The following is a 25,516-nucleotide window of genomic DNA, read 5'->3' as shown; positions in this document are numbered from 1 at the left end:
TCCAGAAAAACATTTAAGGTGTCATTTCCAACTAACTTGGGGATGCCAATTCATTTGGTAATACTTTTGAGATCGCTTGAATTTGGGATTTTGCATTTAGGTCAAGGTCATGGTCAAAATTGACTAAAAAATAGCAAGTTTTGAATGGTTACAAAAAGTTTACCCATTAATTTGTCATTTGTTCTCTCCTATGTTCTCAAATTTCTTTAGGAATTTACGCACCTTAATCCCTTTCAGTGAGTTTATTTCACATTTTGATTTGACCTCTGATGACCCTGAGAGGTCAAATCCAAAATGGCCGCCAGTCCGCCGCATGGTCTAATAATTGTACAAACACGCTTAACTCATGAACCAAATAGTCCAGAAAAACGTTTAAGGTGTCATTTTCAACTAACCTGGGGATGCCAATTCATTTTGGTAATAATTTTGAGATCGCGCAAAACTATCTACTACTTCATTCCCTACTAGTCCACAGTGAGATGGGATCCATTCTAGCGTTATGTTTATACCTCTATAATGAAGATGAGTAATTTTTATCAGTATTTCTACTTACGAAATTTTCTTTTATCTGAGATTCTATTGCATTTAGAGTACTCAGAGAGTTTGAAAGAATAACAATACCAACATAAATATTCAAGGTTTCAATCCAAACTAATGCCATAATAATGGCTACTTGTTCTGCCCTGTATGATTATGTGTCATTGTGTAATCTCTTCTGTTCATGAATTTTCATCGCTGGAACGTAGAAGCCTGCTGCCGCATTGCCTCCCTTAGGGTCTTTAGATCCGTCTGTGTATATATGTAGGTGTGTTTTATATCTAGTGTTTATTACTTCTAAAGATATGGCTTTTTGATAGTGTGGGTTGTCATTCTTGCTGATTAAAGTATGTAATTCAGTGGAGATGGTGGGTGGTATGTAATGCCATGGTGGAAATGGTATTGGTCTATTTTCTTCAACCTCATCCGATTCTTGAACTATTTTCTCATTTAGAATTCTAAAACCAAAGGGCTTTTTAACTTTCTTTTTTTTGAGATTTTCATAATGCCAACACTTGATTGTACATTTTTGGACTGGGTGTTGGGGAGTAGATTTCACTTTAAAATAATATCTATTCGTCAGCATTTTTCTCCTTATGTCTAGTGGTTCTTCTCCTGTTTCTTTAAGCAGGGATTGTAATGAAGTTCCAATAGGGCCACCAGTTATAATTTTTAAAGACTGATATTGTACTGAGTTCAACGTATTCTTCACTAAGTTTGAAGCCGAATCATATGCTTCACATCCATAGTCAAACAGTGAACGTATTAATGCTTTATATACAATAAGCATAGAGTGGGAGTCATTTCCCCATGATATACCAGTTATTTTCTTCAATATATTCAATTTTATTTTACATCTTTTTACTATATCCTGAATATGTGGTCTCTAACTTAATTTTGTATCAAACATTAAGCCTAGGAATTTGTGCTCCTGTACAGAAGGTAAGGGTACTCCTTCAAGTTTCAGTTCACATTTTTTATTACTGTTTGTAAATAGAAGCGAAACTGTTTTTTCATTAGATATTGAAATTCCCCAGTATTTAAACCATTCATTTAACCGATTTAAGTATGTTTGTACTTTGTTTTGCACAAACTTTTCATTTTTACCTGATTTCCATATAGCACAGTCATCTGCAAATAATGATATATTCACTTCCTTTTCCAGTGGTATATCATGCATCATAATGTTGAATAAAATTGGGCTAAGGGCACTTCCTTGTGGTAATCCATTGACTAGGGTAGATATTTTAGATATTGTCTGTCCATTCCTCACTTGGAAGGTTCTTTTCTGTAGTAAGTTCTGAATAAATGTATACATATTTCCTTTCACTCCTAGTTTGAGTAATTTATATAATAAACCATTGTACCACAACTTATCATATGCCTTGGTTACATCTAAAAAGCAGACTAATGTATGTTCATGATTCCCTAAGCTTTGCTGAATAATATTTTCAAGTAGTATAATATTATCTGTAGAGCTTCTTCCTTTTCTGAATCCGCTCTGTATGCTCGGAAAAATACTTTTATTTTCTAAATATCAATCTAGTCTTCTATAAACCATCTTTTCCAATATCTTTATAAAGATGGGAGTTAATGTTATTGGTCTATACGATGATGGTTTTTGTGGATCTTTACCTGCTTTTAGTATCGGTATCAAGATTCCGTGTTTACACTGTTGGGGGATGTTTCCACTTTCCCAAATCTTATTCATAATTTTTAACATTTTATTTCTAATCTGTACTGATAATTTCTTGTAGATTTCATATCCAATTTTATCTTTTCCTGGTGCTGTATCTTTTTGATTTTTCAGGACTTGGTTGAATTCTTGCATAGTACATGTTTGATTCAAAGACTGATTTCTACGTAGTTCCTGATCATTTACATTTTCTTGCAAATGTTCTTTTACTATATTTTCGGCTTGCTTGTTTATTATTGTACTCTCACTAATATTTTCAAAATGATTAGCCATCACATCTACAACCTCTTGAGGATTTATTATTTCTTTCTCTTCATATATTAACGATTTAATATTTTCATTTTTCTTATTAGTCTTACTATTTTCTATTTTACGTATCATATTCCAAATATCTGTCATTGATGTGAAACGAGTCATTTCCTTACAATAGGTGATCCAATAGTCTCGTTTTGCTTGTCTTTTGATCTTTTGTGCTTCTGCTTTCTTTGCCAGGTAATCTTCTACATACTCTCCAGTTTTTCTTTTCTCTGCTAAATATCTTAGGTGATTCCTTTCTTTTATACTTTGTGAACATTCCTTGTTCCACCAGGGAACAGGATTTTGTCTTCTTTTTGCTTTCACTTTTCCTAGACGTATCATTATTTTATTCAAAGTTTCTACAAATATAATGTAAGCTTCTTCTACATTATGTTCGTCTATATTTATCATCTCTTCTTCACATGCTTGTTGGAATGTTTCCCAATTAATATTAGCAAGTGACCAATTTATTTCTTCCGGATCAATCTTTGGAAGATTATTTTGATTTCCTATTTCTATCAAATTATATAGGAAAATGATCACTTCCTAAAGTGGTAGATTCTACGCTCCAAGAAATCTTATGGGAAATATTTGGAGATGAAAAGCATAAATCTAATGCTGAACGCTTTGTCGTTCTGTGGTCAATTCTTGTACCTTCCCCAAGATTACAAATCGTAAAACCATGTTTCAACATGTATTTTTCGATAATTTTTCCATTTCCGTCGGTCTTGTCACTACCCCATAAAGTATTATGTGCGTTAAAGTCTCCTAATATAATTGTTCTTTTAGCTTCTTTTGCATTTTTTGTTATATTATCCAATATCTGTGGTGTAATCTTTTTACATGGGTTATAAAAGTTCACCACTGTGTATATACATTGATTGAAATATATATTCACCTTTTGGCATTCTATGTCTTCATGTTCTGTAACTTTGCTATGTCCTAACGAATTATGGAAGTATATAGCACATCCACCTCGTATGCCTGTTTTTCTATTTCTATAAACTCCTTCATAATTATTTATATCAAAACGTTCGTTTTCTAATAGCCAAGTTTCTTGCACACAAATTAAATGAATTATTTCTTGTCTATTATTAATGTGAAGTCTCAGTTCGTCTCCGTGACCATTTATGCCCTGCGCATTCCATTGCAGTATATTTAGGGTCACGGAGGCGAACAGACTAAAATACCAGGCCAATAACATTTTGTTCATTTAACATTATTTAGTGAGATTGAAAAATTTGAGAGCTGCTCCTACAATCAGGCTTATTGGATTATCTTTCTCTTGATTAAAGTTTGCAAGAATATATACAATGAATGATATTATTTCTTCATTACTGGCATTGACAATTAAGTTTTTCTCATTTTTACTAACTTCTCCTCCTTCATGAACATACTGCGTGGTTCCAGAATAATCTTCGTGTGAAGTATTTTCTTTCGTATTTCTGTTTTGTTGTCTGCCTTCGTTTTGTTTTATTTGTTTGGGATAAGTTTTCATTTTCTTCTCGGATTCTTTTATCTGGGGTGTTTGTTTGTTTATCTGTACCGGAAAGTCTACCGCTTGTCTTTCTTGTGAAAGAGGTGCGTTTCGGATTTGGTTTGTATCCATTGCTTGATCTTGATCATTCTTCCAAACTTTGGCAGCTTGAGCATAGCTTACTTTTTTTCTATTTTGATTCTCTGCACTTCTTTTGCTTTTTGAGCTTCTTGGCATCCCAAATATGCCGCAGAGTGTTCGCCTCCTCAATTAATACATTTTGGCGTTTCTTTGTGGGGACATTCGTCGAAGGAGTGCGTCTCCCCACAGCCAACACATCTGGGCTTGGCTTGACATTGTGCTATTCCATGGCCGAAACGTTGGCATTTGAAACATCTGAGAGTAGGTGGAATAAATTGTTTGACCTTAAATAATTGGTAACAAAACGTTATTTCAGAGGGGAGGTTGCTGCGGTCAAATGATAGAATGATATTCCTAGTGGGAATTGGTTCTTTTATTTTGTCTTCTCTTTCTTGAGAACCATTTTCCTTTTTGTCCTTTCTTCTACTCATCATTCTTTTTACCCCTACGACTTTCTGTTTAGTCAGTTCATTTTGAATTTCTCGTTCTGTCATTTCGATGGGGATACCATATATCACTCCTTTCACCCAATTTCTCATCTCTTCCGCCTTCACGGGGATATTTCCGATGTTTTCAATTTCTTTCACACTTCTCAGTTGCTTAGTGTTTTTACACTTTACCATGATTCCATTCCTTACATGTTTGACGAATTCCACTGGATTATTACCCACCACTGCATGTATGGCTTTAGCTATTACTAGGATATTTAGATTTTTGGTTTTGTCTATTGGGACTAGAAAGCATTTTAAGTCAGATGGTTTTGGGTTTGCAAAAGTATGATTTTCATTATCCGAGTTCGAAGTGTCGTGCATTTTAAGTGTTTCCACTTCTCTACTTTCTTTTCTTCGTCTTTTCGTTGCTTGTTTTTTCCCTGGACTAACAGTCATAAAATCATCTTCCGTTTCGTTGCCTTGCTCCGGAGCGGAGGCCGCCATGGTTGCAGTGACGTGGCGCCACTACAGAAAGGCGGGAATTTCAAAAAGATTTGATAGTTTTTAACAGTATTAGTATAAACAATTTGCCCACAAAATGTCTGCTTACCTTTGTGATTCCTTCTTGCGATGTGGGTGTTCACGATATATTTCAAATAATATGTGGTATAAAGGAGATTTTCTATTGTAAATCCAGATATTTCCTAAGCGTAACAAAATTAGGGGGTTAGGGGGTTTAACCCACTCCTCCCACCCCCCCCCCCCGTCCCCCTTGTGCTGCCAAGTGAAAATGTGATATTAAAGCGGGGGGGAGGGGGATGCTGGAGAGGAGGACTACTAATCTATTTAATTTTTTTCAGGGGGCGGGGGGAAGTGAAGCGCCGTTTTAGCATGACTTTCTTTTTAACTCTTACTTTCACCTATCTCAGATAACCCTAAGTTTTTGGTTGCTGCTTTATATGTAGTTGATAATGCATGATTAAAATAAAGAGAGAGAGAGAAAACCACCATCATTTTGCAATGGTTCAGGGTTCGTGTAATGTACATTTGAAAATATTTCTTAGCGTCTCAACCCTAAAAAAATAGCAAAACTATTTTTGAGGAAAAGCATTATACTGAATTAAATAAAGAATAATAGCTTTGTATTGGATCATACTAATACTGATACGGGCTAAAAAGGGGATCTTGCCAACAATTCAATATTACATACGAATTGACGATAACAAGAAAAAATAGGAGAATGCCAACGCGTCAGCCTTTCTGAGTGAAATCCAGGGGTCTACCTCGATTTGTAGCAATTCAGAGCGGAAAGGGTCCCGGGCCACGCCTTAGGGCCCCTGTCAGGTTGCAGGAGTCTGGCTCTGCAATGGATCTAGGAGGCGGGGAAATTCACCCGGGAAATTCAGAATCATCAAGATAGCCGTCTTGAGAGATAGAAACTCTAATATGTCCCTTTACTGATTGAAAAGGTTTTATTATAATTGCACTTCGCAGCCAGATGGCTGAATTATGAACAATTTACATTGGCAATAATACATACAAATGTGGTTTGACATTCTCACAAAGTATAATATACAGTATATAACACAATTCATAACAAAATTCATAACCAATATGACTAAGGCAATAACAGGCAAATTAAGGCAGGTGTAAAATATATTTTGTTAGATTTGCACTGCCCCCAATTAGGGGGAGGGGTGGTGGCAGACGATGTACGTGTATATTGGGGAGAGGGACTATGTCTGTATTTAATGTGGGACATTGGCACAAAATGATTCTGCTATTTGTGATAAAACCTGTTGTAGCCAAAATACATGTAGTTAAATAGTAAAGCAGTATTTACGTAATGTGCAAAGGAGTTCTAGTTCTAGTTCTAACTTTATTATTTATTTCTCGTTTCAACCGTATTGATTATTTACAGGTAAGAGACCGAAATAAACATGTGGAAATGAATTTCATTATAATTAAATGGATAGACTTATTACACCTCTCCAGCTGCTTTCGAACAAAACATAAATTATGTTAATCATCTTTATAAACCAGTCACACCGACAAGAATTACATCAGACAAACAACATACCAAGCAAACAAACAAACAAACATACACCATAGACAACAATCGTTCAGTTTCGGAATACTTTTAACTTAAAGGTAGGGTAATTCACCGACATCGCTTCCACTGCTGTACCGTATTTTAAAACGCGCCATCTTTTGGTGAAGGCGTACATTTAACAATTTCCGGTTCATGTACCCTACCCGCGCATCATGCAGGTGGTAATGCATTGTGGGACATGGCTGTCGAAACATGCGGACATTGTGGGCAGTAGATGGCAAATATACGTAAATCTGAAGAAGGGTCAGTAGGATAACCTGCCTTTAAGAGTCGGTTTGGCGGTGTGACTGATGTCATTATTGTTTTCTAAGCCGTTGCTAGTTTCTTCCCTTCGGCTTCCGTCGTCTTCATCGTGCCTTCATTGCTCTTCTTTCCGTCACCCACTCCTTCTTCCGGTCCTCCATCCGGCTTCTTCTCAGCCTGGTCTGAACCGCGGAACTTCTGATGCAGTTTATACGCTCCTGTATATATGAACCCGGACACTACACTCATAGGTCCAAACAGCGCCGGGAACGTCATCATCTGCACCATATTTGGGTTTCCGGCGAACGAGAAGGCGATGATGGCGAATGCGAGACCGACGTTCTGGATACCTGTCTCGAAGCTGATGGTGCGGCACTGTGAGTGCGTCTGACGGCAGATGAAAGCGAGAAGGTAGCCAAGAGCGAAGCCGAACCAGCAGAGGGTGAGCGCCCCTACCCAGATGGTCCAATGTGAGCTGTAGAGACGAGGGTTCATGATGCTGACGAAGATAATGCTGCATACCACTCCGATGAATCCAATCCAACTGCAAGGCTATGTAGGAGATAACAATAACAACAACAACAATATAGACCTAGTAATGTAGGAATGTAGAATCAACTACCTCAAAATATCCACATCAACCTACAATCTATAGATGTCTTCAACAAGCATCTCAAAACCCCCTTAAAGAGATAATTGAGTTCTGTTCTCAGACCGCAAATGCCTTCAAAGTGAATAGTTATTGCTCTTATTCTTATCTAAGACATTTCTAGTGCCCTTTAGAACCTAAAATTGCTATGAAGGTAATTTTAGACCCCAAAATGTGTGAAATTTAGCCAATACGATCATACCAATTCAGCTCCACTTAACAAAAAATACGGTGACCGTTAATTAATTATTTAATTAAAAATAACAATACATGAGCCGGCTAATTGTGGGTAATATAAGCAACACGAAAATGCCAACAAAAAAGCCAACATCGGCATTGGCTAAAATACGACGTAAAAGGCTTTATTTCGTTTTTTCAACGGTTTTTTTTTCTTCAAATTTGTCAAAATATCTAATATTTGTGGTGGTACACAAGTATTAGAAATCGTTATATTTTAGCCATCTCTGAACCGATTTTGATCAAACAAACATGATTTCGTCATTTAGATGTTCTTTCAAATTTGACACTCAGTTTTTCATTATCTCACAAAAAAAATATTTTGTGTAGCGCCCTCTGCAACAGAACTCAACTATCCCTTTAAGGTTTGTTCAGATGTGGTGAGGTAAACTGCCACAACAACAAACAAAAAAAAACGGCGCTGATTTTCTGTTAACGTAACATGAATTGCATATACGAGCAACAAAGGACAAAGGCAACCACCCTCTAGGAAGACTACCTCCCGGGTCAACTACCCCCGGACAACTACCCCCGGACAACTACCCCGGACAACTAACCCCAGACAACTACCCCCTAGGATAGTTGACCGGGGGTAGTTGTCCTAGAGGATGGTTGTCGTAGGGGGTAGTTGTCTGGCGGTAGTTGTCCTGGGGGTAGTTGTCCTTGGGGTAGTTTTCCTTGGGTGTAGTTGTCCTGGGGGTAGTTGTCCTTGGGTGTAGTTGTCCTGGGGGTAGTTGTCCTTCGGGTAGTTTTCCTTGGGGGTAGTTGTCCGGGGGTAGTTTTCCTAGGGGGTAGTCGTCCTAGAGGGTGGTTGCGCTAGGAGGTAGTTGACCTAGGGGTAGTTGTCCTAGGGGGTAGTTGACAGGGAGGGGTTATCCGGGGGTAGTTGTCCTGGGGGTAGTTGTCCGGGGGTAGTTTTCCTAGGGGGTAGTCGTCCTAGAGGGTGGTTGCGCTAGGAGGTAGTTGACCTAGGGGTAGCTGTCCTAGGGGGTAGTTAACAGGGAGGGGTTATCCGGGGGTAGTTGTCCTGGGGGTAGTTGTCCTTGGGGTAGTTTTCCTTGGGGGTAGTTATCTGGGGGTAGTTGTCCCGGGAGGTAGTCGTCCTAGAGGGTGGTTGCCCTAAAAGGGGTACCCGGTAGGATGCGAAAGCTAATGTGGTTTGATTAGCAAGTGGCGCTTGTAAAATGGCGACTGGCTGGAATGCTCCCCAGGGAGTGGAGAATGTGCATACCTTGTGTGCGGGTAAGCCTGAATCCGATGACCGGGGTAATAATATGTTCCGCGCCTAGAAACGTAGTATTAGGCGCATTATAAATGTGAGCTATTATTATTATTATTATTATAGGAGGTAGTTGTCCTAGGGGTAGTTGTCCTAGGGAGTAGTTGTCCTAGGGAGTAGTTGACTGGAAGGGGTTATCCGGGGTAGGATGTCCAGGGGGTAGGTGTCCTAGAACCCTAATTTGAGAACCTAGATTCTCGATCCGATCCTGTATTTCTAACGCCATAATAACCGCTGCCAGTAAGCAAGACAATTTACTATACATAGACAATTATTCAGACCCTAAATATAGACCCCAGACCACGAACTCCGCAATAACTACTACACACAATTAATACATGCATGATGAAGAGAATGCGTTTAGACGTTTAGAGATAGGTAAATACAGTAAATAGATATGAAAATTAATGTATAAATAAATAAAGGTAGAACAAAATATGTATATGAAAAAATGAATGATAGAAAAGATAAATGAATATATATAACTGTGTCAATTATTAACTATAATTGTGATTAAGTTATGATAAAGCATCAATAATTCTCGGTTTCGTTTTTCTTCTGGGACGCACTGTATAACCTTAAATGTTGAATTAACAGGACATCATACAACCCTACATGGTACATTAACCGGATATAATAAAAACTGGTATATTATCCTAACCCAAACCCTAACCCTAACCCTGAATTCAAAACAATATAATTAATTCAACTAATGATGAAACCTTTTGTTTCTTGGAAGGCCTTTAAGTTTCATCTGCCTGCAAACGTACGTAGAGGGCAGTAATTATTTTGTTCAATCGTTAACAGGACACCAAAATGTCCTGCCAATGACTCATTTTTACAATACATATGTCTCTCTAATGACGCTGTAAGATCATATATATATTCATTTATCTGGTTAAAGATAAATGTGAGTTCTGGTCATCCGATTACATTGTGAAAGAAAAGGTGTGGAATGGATCAGAAACAGTTGATCATGTAGCATGTAAGTATTGGTGTATACTACAAAGTTCTGGTAAAGTTCTGGCCCAGTCTTGGTAAAGTAACAAGCACTGTACACAAAAAGATGTATATGGGACTACACAAATGGTGTCGGGGCTACCAACCTTGATTTCCTAATCTTTCTATGCTCATTACTCAGCTAGTATACATTTTCTACCAAAATTGTTTGGCAAATGACATTTATTTGTAATCTTGAACATTCAGTGTAAGTTTCGTTTGATTCTGTGAGATTTTTTTTTTTTTTTTGTTTTACCAGAACTATATATAATCATTTATCTAGATATATATATACATATCCAGAAGAAGAAAACAAATCATCCTAATTTTACCTTGGCAATGAGGAGTGCCCATCTAGGCTTTTTCCACCGAAGGACCATCCCTAAGACAACGGGGACTACGACGAGGATGAGGGAGATACAGATATCAAGATAAGGCATGGAGGTGTTCTGATCGGTCCATCGTCGAGAGTAGATGAGGAGATTGAGGGGCATCATCCCTATAGCTACCAGGGTGGACAGGGTTGTCATGGTGATACTACATTGAAGAAAAAAAAGGAGAACAATAATTATACGATCGCATCTTCTTTTGACAAATTAACCAAACATAATTTCAATAGCATTGTCCATCACATGTTGAAATATGCGAACATTTACGAATTACGTGTTCCAAACAACCATGGGACATACAAACGAGTGTTGAAATCATCCTTGCATTGAATTTTCGAAAGTCTATGCGATCTTGTTGAAGCGAGATGAGGGGGAGGTGGACGTGCAAAAGTCCACAACAGGCAACGACACAAACAAGAACAACAACACAAACAAGTAACAACAAGAACATTTTTAAGGCGCACCCTTGGAAACAAAATCGCTGACCTTTGCCCTATATAATTATGTATATACATTTTTTCATTTTTTTCGGGGGAGGGCATATTCAAATGCTGGAGCGCTTAAATGGCAGCTTAGGCTAAAGCCTAATAATAAACGCGCCTCGGAATAGAATTTCTAGATAGACAGCGCTATATACAAATGCCTATTATTATGTGTTTCATCAAGAGAGGGTGTTTAAATGGACAAATTTATCGTGTGCAAAAAATCTTTGTAATAGGCTATTGTTAGTTTTTATAACCCTATATTCTGATTAATTCACACTGCTCCATACACAGGTGTGTAATACACAATATTTAAATGCACATTAAACAGGTTTTTTACTCCAAACTCATAATAATTTTTTTATGTTCGACTTGTCTACTATAATTATCATGTAACTTGTTGTGCTGTTTGTTTCCGTTTTGATATCAGACTCGCTAGATAAAGCTGAGGTATCAATCATGACTATTATATAAATAGAATATTATATATGAAGGATACTTGGTTAAGATTTGGTGTAGTGGCTGACAAGCAGTATACTTTTTGTAGTAGTAATGATGAAACTATCATACATGTTTTTTGCTTTTGTAACTGTTCTAATGAAGTATGGTCGAAGTTAGAGTTCTGGATATTTCGTAATACGGGGGAAAGGATCAAACTTACAAATCAAAATAAATTGTTTGGATTTTGCGGTAGCAATAATAATGCACTCAACTGTGTTCTGATGGTTGTAAGACAAGAAATACTTTCAGCTAAATTACAAAATCAACTACCTTCATTTGATATAATTTTATCAGCTGTAAAACGTTATTATGAAAAGGAAAAATATATACCAAACAAATCTCAGAGAGAATAAATTGAAAAGAAATGGTTTCACTTTAGAAAATATTTTGAGAGTGTTGGAAATGTGCTAACACAAACGTGATCATATATTTTATGATTGGTATTTTTTTTATATATATTTAATATATATTTTAAAAAAATATATATATGCCACAAAGTTTTAGGCCGTGGTGATTATTATCTGTATTAAGCCATTATGTATGGAAGTTATTTCTTTAATTATTTGTATATAATATATGGATATACTGTATGTGATGGAATTTGTTTTGAGTAAAGAACCCTGAAAAGGGAGAAAAAAAAAGAGATAAATAAATCATGACTCTTGAATCTTGAATCGCGTTCGACAGTGAAGTGTAGTACTTTGCAATGAGTTCATGTAGATTCATGATGTACAAACGGAAATCAGTGTATCCGAAACTGGTCATCGCAAACACATTCATTCTATTTTGAGTGAAAACCCCTGGAAGTTGGAAATTTCAAGGTTCGAGAAATGTCACATTCAATTTTGTGGAAAGAGCTTGATATGGTGATTCGTTTGTTTTGTTTCTTCTCGGAGGTGATGATGAACCAATGTATAATTATTAAAACAGCTGCTAAATTTAATAAATGTATAGTTAACTCTTATCATGCATTATTATTAGCTCGCATGTACAAAGCACTATAACGGTAGCGTGTATACAGCCTCATGGCATGCTATGAGTAAATGCCATTCTTGCTGACAGCAGGCGATTTACAGAAATAATGGTATGGATCAAGCAATAGAGGGACACTTGCATCCTAGTGGGGGCGGCCTCACTAGGTAGATTACATTTGAATTATGAAGACATGCGATAATAAGCCGGAGTCCTTTCGTCGTTTTTGTCAATTTTCAGTTCCATGTCTCTTTCTTTCTCCATATCTCTCTTTAAAAAAAACCAAACATTATTTAAGCCATGCGATTGGGAGGTAAGCTCGTATTTCCCATCACTTCTCGTGCCACCCATATCTACTTCATAATGAAAGTAAAGAATTTCTCGTTTAGTTTCGGTCGCTCCTATTATAATTTGCTGCCCCCAATGTTTCTTTATAAGATGGAATAAAGATGACCGTAAGCTTTTGAATTCTAAAGTTTCACCATCAAGAAAGCTTTATCAAGACATCAAATCGTCATAGGCCTAAATTCTACTTCTCCGACATGACATTAAAACACGTGTCATGAAATGAACACGCGCTTCGATGGGATGTCGGTTAAATTGTGATGTTCGGTTTAGTGAAACGACGCCATGGCATTCTGAAGGAAAAATTGTTTTTACATTTAAAAAAAAAGGGGGGGGGGGCAATCAGCATAGAAATAGATATTGATTCATTTTCAGTGGCGGATCCAGGGGTGGGCCGAAACGGCCGCGGCCCCCCCCCCCTCCTATTGGCGAAGCAAAAAAATTGAGAAGGAAAAAAGAGGAAGAAAAAAAGAAGGAAAAAAAGGGGGGGGGGGAAGGAGAAGATAAAAGAAAAGAGAACAAAAAAGTAAAGAAAGAGTGTCAAGGGTTAACAGTAGAGAACGGTACAATAAAACGTCTTCTTTTACTAATAATTTAAGGAAACGTCTAAGGCCTATCACCCACACACCCCTAATGAGCGAGTGCGTGTGTATGTGTGTATGTGCGTGTGTGTGTGTTTGTGTGTTGTGTGTTTGTGCGTGCGCGATCGCGCGCGCTTGCGTAAATTAGTGTGGGCGTGTGCTCCTGCTAGTATGTGATGGCTATCGCCGATCATTCCCCCCCCCCCCCACTCCTCGGTACGGATTTACGCCCCTGAGAGGGACACTTGCATCCTAGTGGGGGCGGCCTCACTAGGTAGATTACATTTGAATTATGAAGACATGCGATAATAAGCAGGAGTCCTTTCGTCGTTTTTGTCAATTTTCAGTTCCGTGTCTCTTTCTTTCTCCATCTCTCTCTTTAAGAAAACCCAAACATTATTTAAGCCATGCGATTGGGAGGTAAGCTCGTATTTCCCATCACTTCTCGTGCCACCCATAGCTACGTCACTGTCCATGTCTATGAGCTATAAGTAGACTTTAATTATATGAAACCTCACTCTACCTCAAACCAAGATGATGGTACAGTCATCTGATAAATTCTACCCGCAACATTCTACATTAGTCATCAAGAAAGATAAGAATTTGGACCCTTCCGGGAGTGTACTGGTATCGTGCATTGGACGGCGGACATGACTATTAATGGGACAGTGTGTCATTTTGTTAAAGGGAAACATCGAGTGCTGTTTCTTTAATGAAATCTCCTTCATAATGAAAGTAAAGAATTTCTCGTTTAGTTTCGGTCGCTCCTATTATAATTTGCTGCCCCCCAATGTTTCTTTATAAGATGGAATAAAGATGATCGTAAGCTTTTGAATTCTAAAGTTTCACCATCGAGAAAGCTTTATCAAGACATCAAATCGTCATAGGCCTAAGTTCTACTTCTCCGACATGACATTAAAACACGTGTCACGAAATGAACACGCGCTTCGATGGAATGTCGGTTAAATTGTGATGTTCGGGTTAGTGAAACGACGCCATGGAATTCTGAAGTAAAAATTGTTTTTACATTTTAAAAAGGGGGGGGGGCAATCAGCATAGAAATAGATATTGATTCATTTTGTAGGCACAGTTAACATTCCGTCGGGAATGTATTTTAATATTCTTTATCCAGTGATCGGCAAAATCACTCGGCACCGGCCCAACCCCCTCCCCCTCCATCCCTGTGACAAAAAGGGGCTACGCCAATACAAGCACTCACCTGAGACAAAGGTCCCCATCGGTCCAAAAAGTGTAGAGATTAGAAAGGCTACCCCCTGGGCAGCAGGCTAGGATAAGACAACCAAGGGCGATGGTCTGCTCGAAGCTAACAGCGAGTGCATAGCAGTAAGCGAGTAGGGGCATCACGGCAAACTGCGATACGAAGCCGACGGCGATGCCGACTGGGCGACGAAGCTTCAAGGTGACAGATGAGAAATAATAATAATAATAATAATAATAATTTAAAAAAAAAAAATAATAATAATAATAATAATGGGTTCTTGTTTAGCGCTCATTTCGGTCAGATTTGACCCTCCTGGCGCTCCCGATTATTACCCTGGCTTTAGCACGGCTGCCATACGGCGCTCTATCATTTCAAGGAATAAATTCCTACCAGGTACCCATTTACTTCACCTGGGTGGAGTGTGGCAAATCTAGTTCAATGTCCTGCCGTGGAGAATGAGGACGAGGTGAAGAAAAGGGATAAAGAGGATAGGAGAGAAGGAAGAGAAGAGGGGGAAGGAGGAGGAGAAGGACGAAGATGATGATGATGATGATGAGTGAAGGAGAAGGAGAAGTAGAAGGAGGGAGGGAACAAGATTGAGAAATAAATTAAAGAGTAACAATAGGAAGTTGGTGATGAGAAGATGAAAATGCAGATGAAAATGATTAGTGATAGGAGGAGGAAGACGAATATGAGTAGTGATAGGAGGAGGAAGATGAATATGAGTAGTGATAGGAGGAGGAATATGAATATGAGTAGTGATAGGAGGAGGAAGATGAAAATAAGTAGTGATAGGAGGAGGAAGATGAATATGAGTAGTGATAGGAGGAGGAAGATGAATATGAGTAGTGATAGGAGGAGGAATATGAATATGAGTAGTGATAGGAGGAGGAATATGAATATGAGTAGTGATAGGAGGAGGAAGATGAAAATAAGTAGTGATAGGAGGAGGAAGATGAATATGAGTAGTGATAGGAGGAGGAAGATGAAAATAAGTAGTGATAGGAGGAGGAATATGAATATGAGTAGTGATAGGAGGAGGAATATGAATATGAGTAGTGATAGGAGGAGGAAGATGAATATGAGTAGTGATAGAAGGAGGAATATGAATATGAGTAGTGATAGGAGGAGGAAGATGAACATGAGTAGTGATAGGAGGAGGAAGATGAAAATAAGTAGTGATAGGAGGAGGAAGATGAATATGAGTAGTGATAGGAGGAGGAAGATGAATATGAGTAGTGATAGGAGGAGGAATATGAATATGAGTAGTGATAGGAGGAGGAAGATGAATATGAGTAGTGATAGGAGGAGGAAGATGAATATGAGTAGTGATAGGAGGAGGAAGATGAATATGAGTAGTGATAGGAGGAGGAAGATGAATATGAGAAGTGATAGGAGGAGGAAGATGAAAATGATTAGTGATAGGAGGAGGAAGACGAATATGAGTAGTGATAGGAGGAGGAAGATGAATATGAGTAGTGATAGGAGGAGGAATATGAATATGAGTAGTGATAGGAGGAGGAAGATGAAAATAAGTAGTGATAGGAGGAGGAAGATGAATATGAGTAGTGATAGGAGGAGGAAGATGAATATGAGTAGTGATAGGAGGAGGAATATGAATATGAGTAGTGATAGGAGGAGGAATATGAATATGAGTAGTGATAGGAGGAGGAAGATGAAAATAAGTAGTGATAGGAGGAGGAAGATGAATATGAGTAGTGATAGGAGGAGGAAGATGAAAATAAGTAGTGATAGGAGGAGGAATATGAATATGAGTAGTGATAGGAGGAGGAATATGAATATGAGTAGTGATAGGAGGAGGAAGATGAATATGAGTAGTGATAGAAGGAGGAATATGAATATGAGTAGTGATAGGAGGAGGAAGATGAACATGAGTAGTGATAGGAGGAGGAAGATGAAAATAAGTAGTGATAGGAGGAGGAAGATGAATATGAGTAGTGATAGGAGGAGGAAGATGAATATGAGTAGTGATAGGAGGAGGAATATGAATATGAGTAGTGATAGGAGGAGGAAGATGAATATGAGTAGTGATAGGAGGAGGAAGATGAATATGAGTAGTGATAGGAGGAGGAAGATGAATATGAGTAGTGATAGGAGGAGGAAGATGAATATGAGAAGTGATAGGAGGAGGAAGATGAATATGAGTAGTGATAGGAGGAGGAAGATGAATATGAGTAGTGATAGGAGGAGGAAGACGAATATGAGTAGTGATAGGAGGAGGAAGATGAAAATAAGTAGTGATAGGAGGAGGAAGATGAATATGAGTAGTGATAGGAGGAGGAAGATGAATATGAGTAGTGATAGGAGGAGGAATATGAATATGAGTAGTGATAGGAGGAGGAAGATGAATATGAGTAGTGATAGGAGGAGGAAGATGAATATGAGTAGTGATAGGAGGAGGAAGATGAATATGAGTAGTGATAGGAGGAGGAAGATGAATATGAGTAGTGATAGGAGGAGGAATATGAATATGAGTAGTGATAGGAGGAGGAATATGAATATGAGTAGTGATAGGAGGAGGAAGATGAACATGAGTAGTGATAGGAGGAGGAAGATGAATATGAGTAGTGATAGGAGGAGGAATATGAATATGAGTAGTGATAGGAGGAGGAATATGAATATGAGTAGTGATAGGAGGAGGAATATGAATATGAGTAGTGATAGGAGGAGGAAGATGAATATGAGTAGTGATAGGAGGAGGAATATGAATATGAGTAGTGATAGGAGGAGGAATATGAATATGAGTAGTGATAGGAGGAGGAAGATGAACATGAGTAGTGATAGGAGGAGGAAGATGAATATGAGTAGTGATAGGAGGAGGCAGATGAATATGAGTAGTGATAGGAGGAGGAATATGAATATGAGTAGTGATAGGAGGAGGAAGATGAATATGAGTAGTGATAGGGGGAGGAAGATGAATATGAGTAGTGATAAGAGGAGGAATATGAATATGAGAAGTGATAGGAGGAGGAAGATGAATATGAGAAGTGATAGGAGGAGGAATATGAATATGAGTAGTGATAGGAGGAGGAAGATGAATATGAGAAGTGATAGGAGGAGGAAGATGAATATGAGTAGTGATAGGAGGAGGAATATGAATATGAGAAGTGATAGGAGGAGGAAGATGAATATGAGAAGTGATAGGAGGAGGAAGATGAATATGAGAAGTGATAGGAGGAGGAAGATGAATATGAGAAGTGATAGGAGGAGGAAGATGAATATGAGTAGTGATAGGAGGAGGAATATGAATATGAGTAGTGATAGGAGGAGGAAGATGAAAATAAGTAGTGATAGGAGGAGGAAGATGAATATGAGAAGTGATAGGAGGAGGAAGATGAATATGAGTAGTGATAGGAGGAGGAAGATGAAAATGAGTAGTGATAGGAGGAGGAAGATGAAAATGAGGATAAAGAATCAGAAGTCAAAGCACAAGGAAGAGCAGAAGAAAATGGAATATATCGTTTAAGGGAGGGAAGGGGTTAAATAATGAGTGAGAGCGAAAATGGAAAACGAAGGGTGATGATAGCGAGACAGCATAGAAAGATAAATTTTGGATAAGGTATATGAAAAAGAGTAGATGGAATGAAAATGGAAAGGTTATGTTAACAGACGAAAAGAAGGAAAGTAAAAAGAGGAAGAAGAAAAGAGTTTGGAAAATGAATTTCGAATACATATTGCATAACAACATGAACTTCAACCGAGGGAAATACACAGCAAAAAAAATGAACATTACTGTCCCAATAAACAAAATCACGTGAAAATCACGTCAATATCAAGGTATCGACTTGAGGAGAGTTACGTTCTTCAAACACCTGATATTTACGTAAATGTGTTAATACGTGTATTGCACTAGGTCACTTAAAACACACGTACACTAAATCACGCAATTGTCACTGCAATATCACCGTTATAATAACGTGATTATCCCTACCTTGGAGACCATGGTTTATAAACCTAATACTCCCGTTTTGTTTGATTATGAAATTACATCTTCATAAACGAAAGTATCGCGTCACAGAAACACGTGAAGCGTTAGTGATAGTTTTAGTCAAAATATCTGCGTGAAATTCACGTGAATATAACGAGGCTGACTTGAGATGAATCATGTTCTTCATTCACGTGAAATTTACGTCGAAGAGGAAATATGTTACTGTAACCCGCGTTCAACCCAATACTTACGCAAATGCTACACAATAAATGAACCAAAATAATGACGTTCTCATCCCGTTTCTGAACATCGTGTTTTGGATCTTTCATAATTACGTCCAGGCGCCCCGGAAGTAGTTTGGGATTAGAGGGGGTGGGGTAGGGGTGGGTGCAAACATCCCAGAACTGGTAACCCTGGAAATTGAAATGGGCTAAATGATCCAGGCCAGTTAGAATTCAACTGGCCTAGCTGAGCCATTAGAACCATTTGGTAAAACTTCCAACCAGTTGAACGGCTACACTACTTCAAATCTGGTACATCTGTATTTCCAATGTAAAGGCATTGGTAATAAGTAGACTTACATAATTTAATTAATCGAAATTTTGTCATATACTTGTATTTTATTGAAAGTATTTTAGTTCATAGTTAATGTTTCCCTTATTCATGTTTAATGAAATGTAATTTATACGAAGTAGCGAAATGTCCTAATAACTGGTAATTTATATTTGTAGTATTTTCGAAATGAATTGCATATAACTAAATCATCAGGAATTGAGAAATATACTGTAAATTCAGATAAATTGTTATAAAAAAAATAGATCTGCACGCACCCCATATTCAATATGCAAATTAATTGGTGTCAGCTGGTTCAACTGGAAATATGCTAACAGTCAGTCATCAACTGGTGCAATTGGAAATATGCACACAGACCAGTTATCAACTGGTGCAATGAAAATATGCCAACAGTCAGTTATCAGCTGGTGAAAATAGAAATATGCCAACAGTCACGGGATTATCACCACGGAACTTAAATGGTAACTGTGAAGCCATCAAGACACCCAAGAATAACTCATTTTTCACACCGGGAAATCACGGAATACCCAGCTTATAATAATAATCCGTTTGAGTCACGAGATCATCACCGCGGAACTGCTGGCAACTTTGTATACCTCACAAGTTTCTAATCAATGTTCTTGACTTTTTTCATTTTGGGCCATCCCTGAAAAAATGGATTCATCCATTTTATCAAAATGCTTCTTCTTGTGTCACAGTAAATGGTTTTTGCACAGAAAGATTTAATATAGGACAAGGGTGTCGTTAAGGAGACCCAATATCTCCATACCTGTTTTTACTTGTTAGCGAAATATTAGGAATTTTGATTAGACATTCCAATGATTTAATTGGCTTGCATCTACAGGGGGAAAATAGTAAACTACTACAATACGCAGATGATACCATTTTGACACTTAACGGTACAAAAGAAGATTTTCAGAGCTCACTGAAAATATTGGGTGATTTTGAAGAAATGTCAAACCTAAAGATCAATATTACAAAAACTCATGTGATATGGATTGGGAAAAATAGAGCCTGCAAAAAACAGCTAATGCCAGAGCACAAATTAAATTGGGTATCAGAAGGTTATTTGAGATACTTAGGAATAGATTTTTCGGTTAACTTAGTAGAGATGGTAAATCATAATTATATTGAAAAAATTAAAGATATAAAACGCCAAATTATTTCATGGTCTAAACGAACCTTAACTGTCCTCGGTAGAATAACTGTAGTCAAATCTTTGTTGTTTCCAAAATTGAACTATTTATTTCTTTCACTTCCAGAACCGAATTCGCAAATTATGAAAGATATAAATCGTTCTTTTTATGCATTTATATGGAGTATGGGGGGGGGGGGGAGGGGGTGTCCTGCCAGGCTAGGATTCGAACCCTCAGCCCTTGGATTGAGAGTCAAATACAGTGAATGAATGAATCACTATACCACGGCTCCGCCACAAAAGATTTTCATAAATCAAATAGGCCTACTCGACTTTTGGGGCCTAACAAAACAGGTAAATCTAAATAGACATGGACAGTTCATAAAAACAATCAAACTCTGAGTGAAATATTTGTCTAAAACATGGCATTTGTTATTAATCATTAATCTCGATTGTGTATATGTGCGTTTGCCAGAAGACTACAAAAGAAAAAGAAAAGAAAAACGAAGCAACAAGTAAAAAAAAAATCTCTTTTTGAATCCTAAACAAACGGTAATCTTCTTGATTTAGATAGCCAATAGGTCATTTTCTTGCAACAAAAACAGGATCAAGCATTTATGAATATTATATATATATATATATATTATCTCCTTTTATTTCATTAGATGGAAGTATAAGCCAAGCCAAACCTTCTACATGCAATAACAAATTGATAGTTCAGTTGAAAAACACATCAATTTGTTGTTGATTTAAATGGTGATAAACAAAATACTAATTTAGAACATTTGACTCACGACTATCTTAAAATTCTGCGGCGTGATCGAAGCACCCATGGCGAAGAGAACAATGGAGAAAGTTACTGCGATCACCACTTGATTGGCGATCTTGAGGTGCTCAACGTACGCCGGAGGCCCGGGCGGGATGCCTCCTGCCTCGCCGGTCACATTCATGTAGTTCGTCGTGTTCTGAAGATCCATAGCTGGTATGTTTATCGGCTGGCGTCGATGTCTATGAGGCCCTGTGATTCCAAAACTATGTTAGGTTTGTTTGGAATACTCGCTCAAGAGCCATGTCTTCCCGCAGGTTAAACTATTGCAACTAGGGGGCGTTCAACGAAGAGTCGGTGTAGAACCCCTCCCCCAAAGCTCGCCGTTATTTATTTATTTTATTTTATTTTAGATGTTAGATGTTAGATGTTAGATGTTAGATGTTAATGTTCCTCTCGAGCAGTGACGTACGCAGGATTTTTTCAAGGTTTTTTTTTTTTAAATCGGGCCAAAAAAACGACTCAGCCAGCCGCTGAATAAGAGGGGGGGGGGGGGGGGGGGGGGGGGGTAAGAGGACACTCTTTTTTTTTGGTCCCCCTAAAATCGCAACGACTCAGCCAATCGCTGAATAAGCGGGGGGGGGGGGTAAGAGGACACTTTTTTAGGTCAGCCATTGGCATAATTTTTTGTTTAATCTTTTTTTTTTAAAGTTTTAATTTTTAATTTAAAAAAGAAAAGGAAAAAGAAAAATCAAAAGGGGGCGGGGGTTTCCCAAAATACATACACAAAATATACACATTAAAAAAAATCAAGGGGGGGATTAACCCCAAACTCCCCCCAAGAACAATGTTTCTTGACTAAACTCGACCGATTGGCTATTTCCGTTTGGAAATTATGTATCACAACTACATATTCTGAGACATTTATGGTCGCAGCTACCATTGTACGGCCGTAGGCGATATTTGAATTTTTTGAAATTTACCGGGAGCACCGGTTAATTTGTATATTCAATTTTTCTCAAAAGCAGAAGTGTTTTAGGGGCTACATTTTTTAGTGATTAGTGATAATACATCCACAGGGGCATCCAAATATATCAAAATTGTGAAGAATCACTATCCACCCAATTATCAAAATTTCCCAAAACTTTGTATTACCTTTAACATTGAAATTACAAATTGAGACATCTTATTTCTCTCAAAATTTGAAGAAATGATCCCCCCCCCCCCCAATATTTGGTTTGCACGATTCACATGCTCCCTACCCCCCCCCCCTATCCTAATCTCAATACACTATCAGTGTCCGATTTCCACGGGTTCCACTAGTATATATATATATATATATATATATATATATATATATATATATATATACTTTATTGATTTTATTCAGTCAGAACGACCGGAATTAAAGGTAAAGACCAGTTGGAAATGCCCAATTTCAAAAAATGAAATGGAAGCTCTCATTACCAATCATGTGAAAGAATATGTTTTGACCAATACATGATGATAACAAATTTGCCGGGAAACCGCCTACTAATTCATATATTTGATTAATTTATTTCTCTCATGGTCTGTGAGAGATATAGGGTAGTCCCATATACATCTTTCTGTGTATAGTGCTTGTAACTTTACGAAGAATGGGGCAAATTTCTTATCATTTTGATGATTCCAGAACCTTGCAGATGCTAAATGCTAGATGATCAACCTTTTCTGATCGATTCCACAACGTTTCTTTCACAATGCAATCGCATGACCATAACTGGTCTTTGCCTTTAAACTAACTTTCACAGTCCAGAACTACAAAATATCTCTCTTTTCCTTTATAGTTTTTAAATGATTTGTGGTAATGTGTCAGACACGTCTGGAGATGGCGCTATTACACCTAGGTCACCCAGAGCCATCGATGCACAGAGTTTGGCCAATTTGATGTTAGTTGTCTCAACCTAGCGTATATTATGTTGTGTCTTTTTGCTTACCCATTCCATCAAGGCAGTATTCACCATATTGTGCCTAACCCGGAGTGGGCTGGCCAAACACTTCTGAACAGTGGCATACGAATCATTCATTCGGTTTATTTTTCAATCATAACTAATAAATCGCAGTAATGTAATATATTATGTACAACAATAAAAACCACAATGATAAAGAGAAGGGAGCTATCAATAAGCAGAGCTTTTACTTGGTGCAGCTCCTCCTTTTTAAGCTAGCTACACATTAATTGGGCCAACCAAATATTTCTCTGGCAAGGACACAACATTAATGATTTAATGATTAACGCATGTTGTGTCTCGTGATTTGACTGATTTCTGAATATCTTTTTTTTTAAATCTCGTTGAAGAAATAATGCCTCTATTTTAATTATCAACTGACGTTATGTGTTGCTAAGTCTTAGAACAACGGTGGAAGAATAAAGATGTTGACCTTTTTCAAGAGGAGAGGGAGAGATAGAAATAGGGAGAGGAAGAGGAATAGAGAGAGAGGGGGAGGGGGGAGTGGGGAGAGAGGGGGAGAGAGGGGGAGGATGGGGTGACTGGACGAGTGGAAAAGAATGAGAAGAGAGATGGAGTGGAGGGAAAAGAGATAGAGAAACAGAGAGAGAGAGTGTGTGTGAGAGAGAGAGAGAGAGAGAGAGAGTGGGTGTGTGTGTGTGTGTAGAGAGAGAGAGAGAGAGAGTGTATGTGTGTGTGTGTGTGTGTGTGAGAGAGAGAGAGAGAGAGAGAGAGAGAGATGAGAGAGAGAGAGAGAGAGAGAGAGAGAGAGAGAGAAAGAGAAAGTAGGAAAGAAAGAGAAAGAAGTGATATAGTTTCGAAATATCCAGAGTGACATTAAATAGAACCTCATGTGTCTATTGTCATATACGGTCTACTGCCAGCTACGGTCAAAATAGCCCAACATCAAACTGGTGTACTCTTTATCAATGAGCCTATAAATATTATGAATCGTGGAGTATACTAACTACATAGCATTTCGAAAGGGTTTACAGGTAGATTTAAACGGTTATGAACGTATTCTTCTACGATTAAAATGGAGGAAAACATATTATTCTTTGAGATATTTTTCCATTCTATCTTGAAATTTAATTGTTTCTCATTATGTTTGCCAAAATATTCCTTTCTTCTTTTGGGAAATAAATGTTATTTTCAGAATAGCAATGAAGTGTTTTGGAGTGTTAGTATTTATTTATTTTTTTAAAGTGTATTTCTCCCTCTCTTTGTGTACTATAGCGTCCACGTGCAAACGCGTGTCGAGGAAAAAAAACGGGGACAAAAACGAGAGAAACATTGGTTATAATATTATGTCGTGTTTTTATGATCTAAAGATAACCTTCTTCTTAATCATCTTGCATTAAGATAACTAATGATACGTTAAGAACATATACAAAAGAGAAACACCACGTTTCCAGAATAATATTACAGGTAAAAACTGATAACTGATTAATAACTCAGGGCGCTCCATTCTCGATAGGCCTACTGTAGTTTTAAAATATGATAGATAAAAAAAAGGAGGTAAGGGAATGGGGGAGGGGGGGGGGGGGTAATGACAAAGAATAGAAATGTTAAGGAAATCATAGATAGGTTAAAATAAATGCAAATATCACTATGTGGAAGGGATGGGTTTCAAAGGAGGATAATAAAGAATGAAATCAAGAAAGAAAACAAAAGGTAAGAAAAAAAGGAAAGAAAAAATTAATAAAGGGGAAGAAAATTCGAGGAGTGAGGTGAAAGAGAAGGAAAGTAAGATATAACAGATAAAAGAAGAGAGAGGGAAAGGGTGGACAATAAACGGGGAGGATGGAGACGGGTAGAAAGAAAGAGAGAGAGAGAAGGGAGGGGGGGGGGGTCAACATCATCACAATCATCATTATCATCACAATCATCCTCGTCGCCATTACCATCATCAAAATCATCACCATCATCACCATCGCCATCATCAATAACATTGTGATTGCCATCATCGCCATCATCATCCTCATCGACATTACCATCGTCACTATCATCATCCTCATCGACATTACCATCATCATCGCCATTATCATCGTGGTCACCATCATCAACAATATCATCATCATCATCGACAATATCATCGTCATCTAAACCGCTTATCATCTCAAAACCACGGCCATTAAATAGACATCTGCATCACAATTAGTCTTTTGTACGCGATCATCACCTATCGTTATACAGTCTTCCGCTATGAACACTTAATCAAGTTTGCAAATCTCCAATCATAAATCTCTTTTGTCGAATTTTCATACTTAAAAACACGCTTATTGCTTCACTCTCCGTAGTTTAAATTTTGTATTAAAGACAAATCAGTTTTTACCTTGTACTGTAGGTGTCTAGAATTCGTCACTATTTTGTAAAAGAAGCGTTTTCAAAAAAGATTTTCCTCAAGCCGCTAATTACTTTATGGTCTGATTCTAAAATATTTTCTTCATAAATTATTACTCTCTCTCTCTCTCTCTCTCTCTCTCTCTCTCTCTCTCTCTCTCTCTCTCTCCC

General features: G+C 37.8%; 1 protein-coding gene across 1 annotated transcript; it reads right to left on the bottom strand.

Annotated features, from left to right (window-relative positions):
- Positions 1-6,121: 6,121 nt before the first annotated feature.
- LOC578429 (ileal sodium/bile acid cotransporter-like) lies at positions 6,122-21,389 on the bottom strand. Its single transcript, XM_778598.4, has 4 exons — positions 21,043-21,389; positions 14,589-14,782; positions 10,432-10,636; positions 6,122-7,487 (listed from the first exon to the last, which is right to left on the bottom strand). Exons 1-4 carry the CDS (start codon positions 21,223-21,225, stop codon positions 6,999-7,001), a joined length of 1,071 nt encoding a protein of 356 aa, XP_783691.3. The 5' UTR covers positions 21,226-21,389; the 3' UTR covers positions 6,122-6,998.
- Positions 21,390-25,516: the final 4,127 nt, after the last annotated feature.

The sequence above is a fragment of the Strongylocentrotus purpuratus genome, unplaced genomic scaffold (assembly GCF_000002235.5).
Source record: "Strongylocentrotus purpuratus isolate Spur 01 unplaced genomic scaffold, Spur_5.0 spur5_scaffold_16, whole genome shotgun sequence".
Classification (NCBI taxonomy): Eukaryota; Metazoa; Echinodermata; class Echinoidea; order Camarodonta; family Strongylocentrotidae; genus Strongylocentrotus; species Strongylocentrotus purpuratus.
The sequence above is the reverse complement of the archived record's forward strand: the minus strand, read 5'-3'. Positions and strand labels throughout refer to the sequence as shown.

Excerpts from the sequence above, each read along its gene's own strand:
- LOC578429 (XM_778598.4), bottom strand. The coding sequence starts at position 21,225 with ATGGATCTTCAGAACACGACGAACTACATGAATGTGACCGGCGAGGCA. Across the intron at positions 14,783-21,042 it reads CGCAGAATTTTAAGATAGTC|CTTCGTCGCCCAGTCGGCAT; the intron begins GTGAGTCAAATG and ends GTCACCTTGAAG. Across the intron at positions 10,637-14,588 it reads GATGGGGACCTTTGTCTCAG|TATCACCATGACAACCCTGT; the intron begins GTGAGTGCTTGT and ends TCTTCAATGTAG.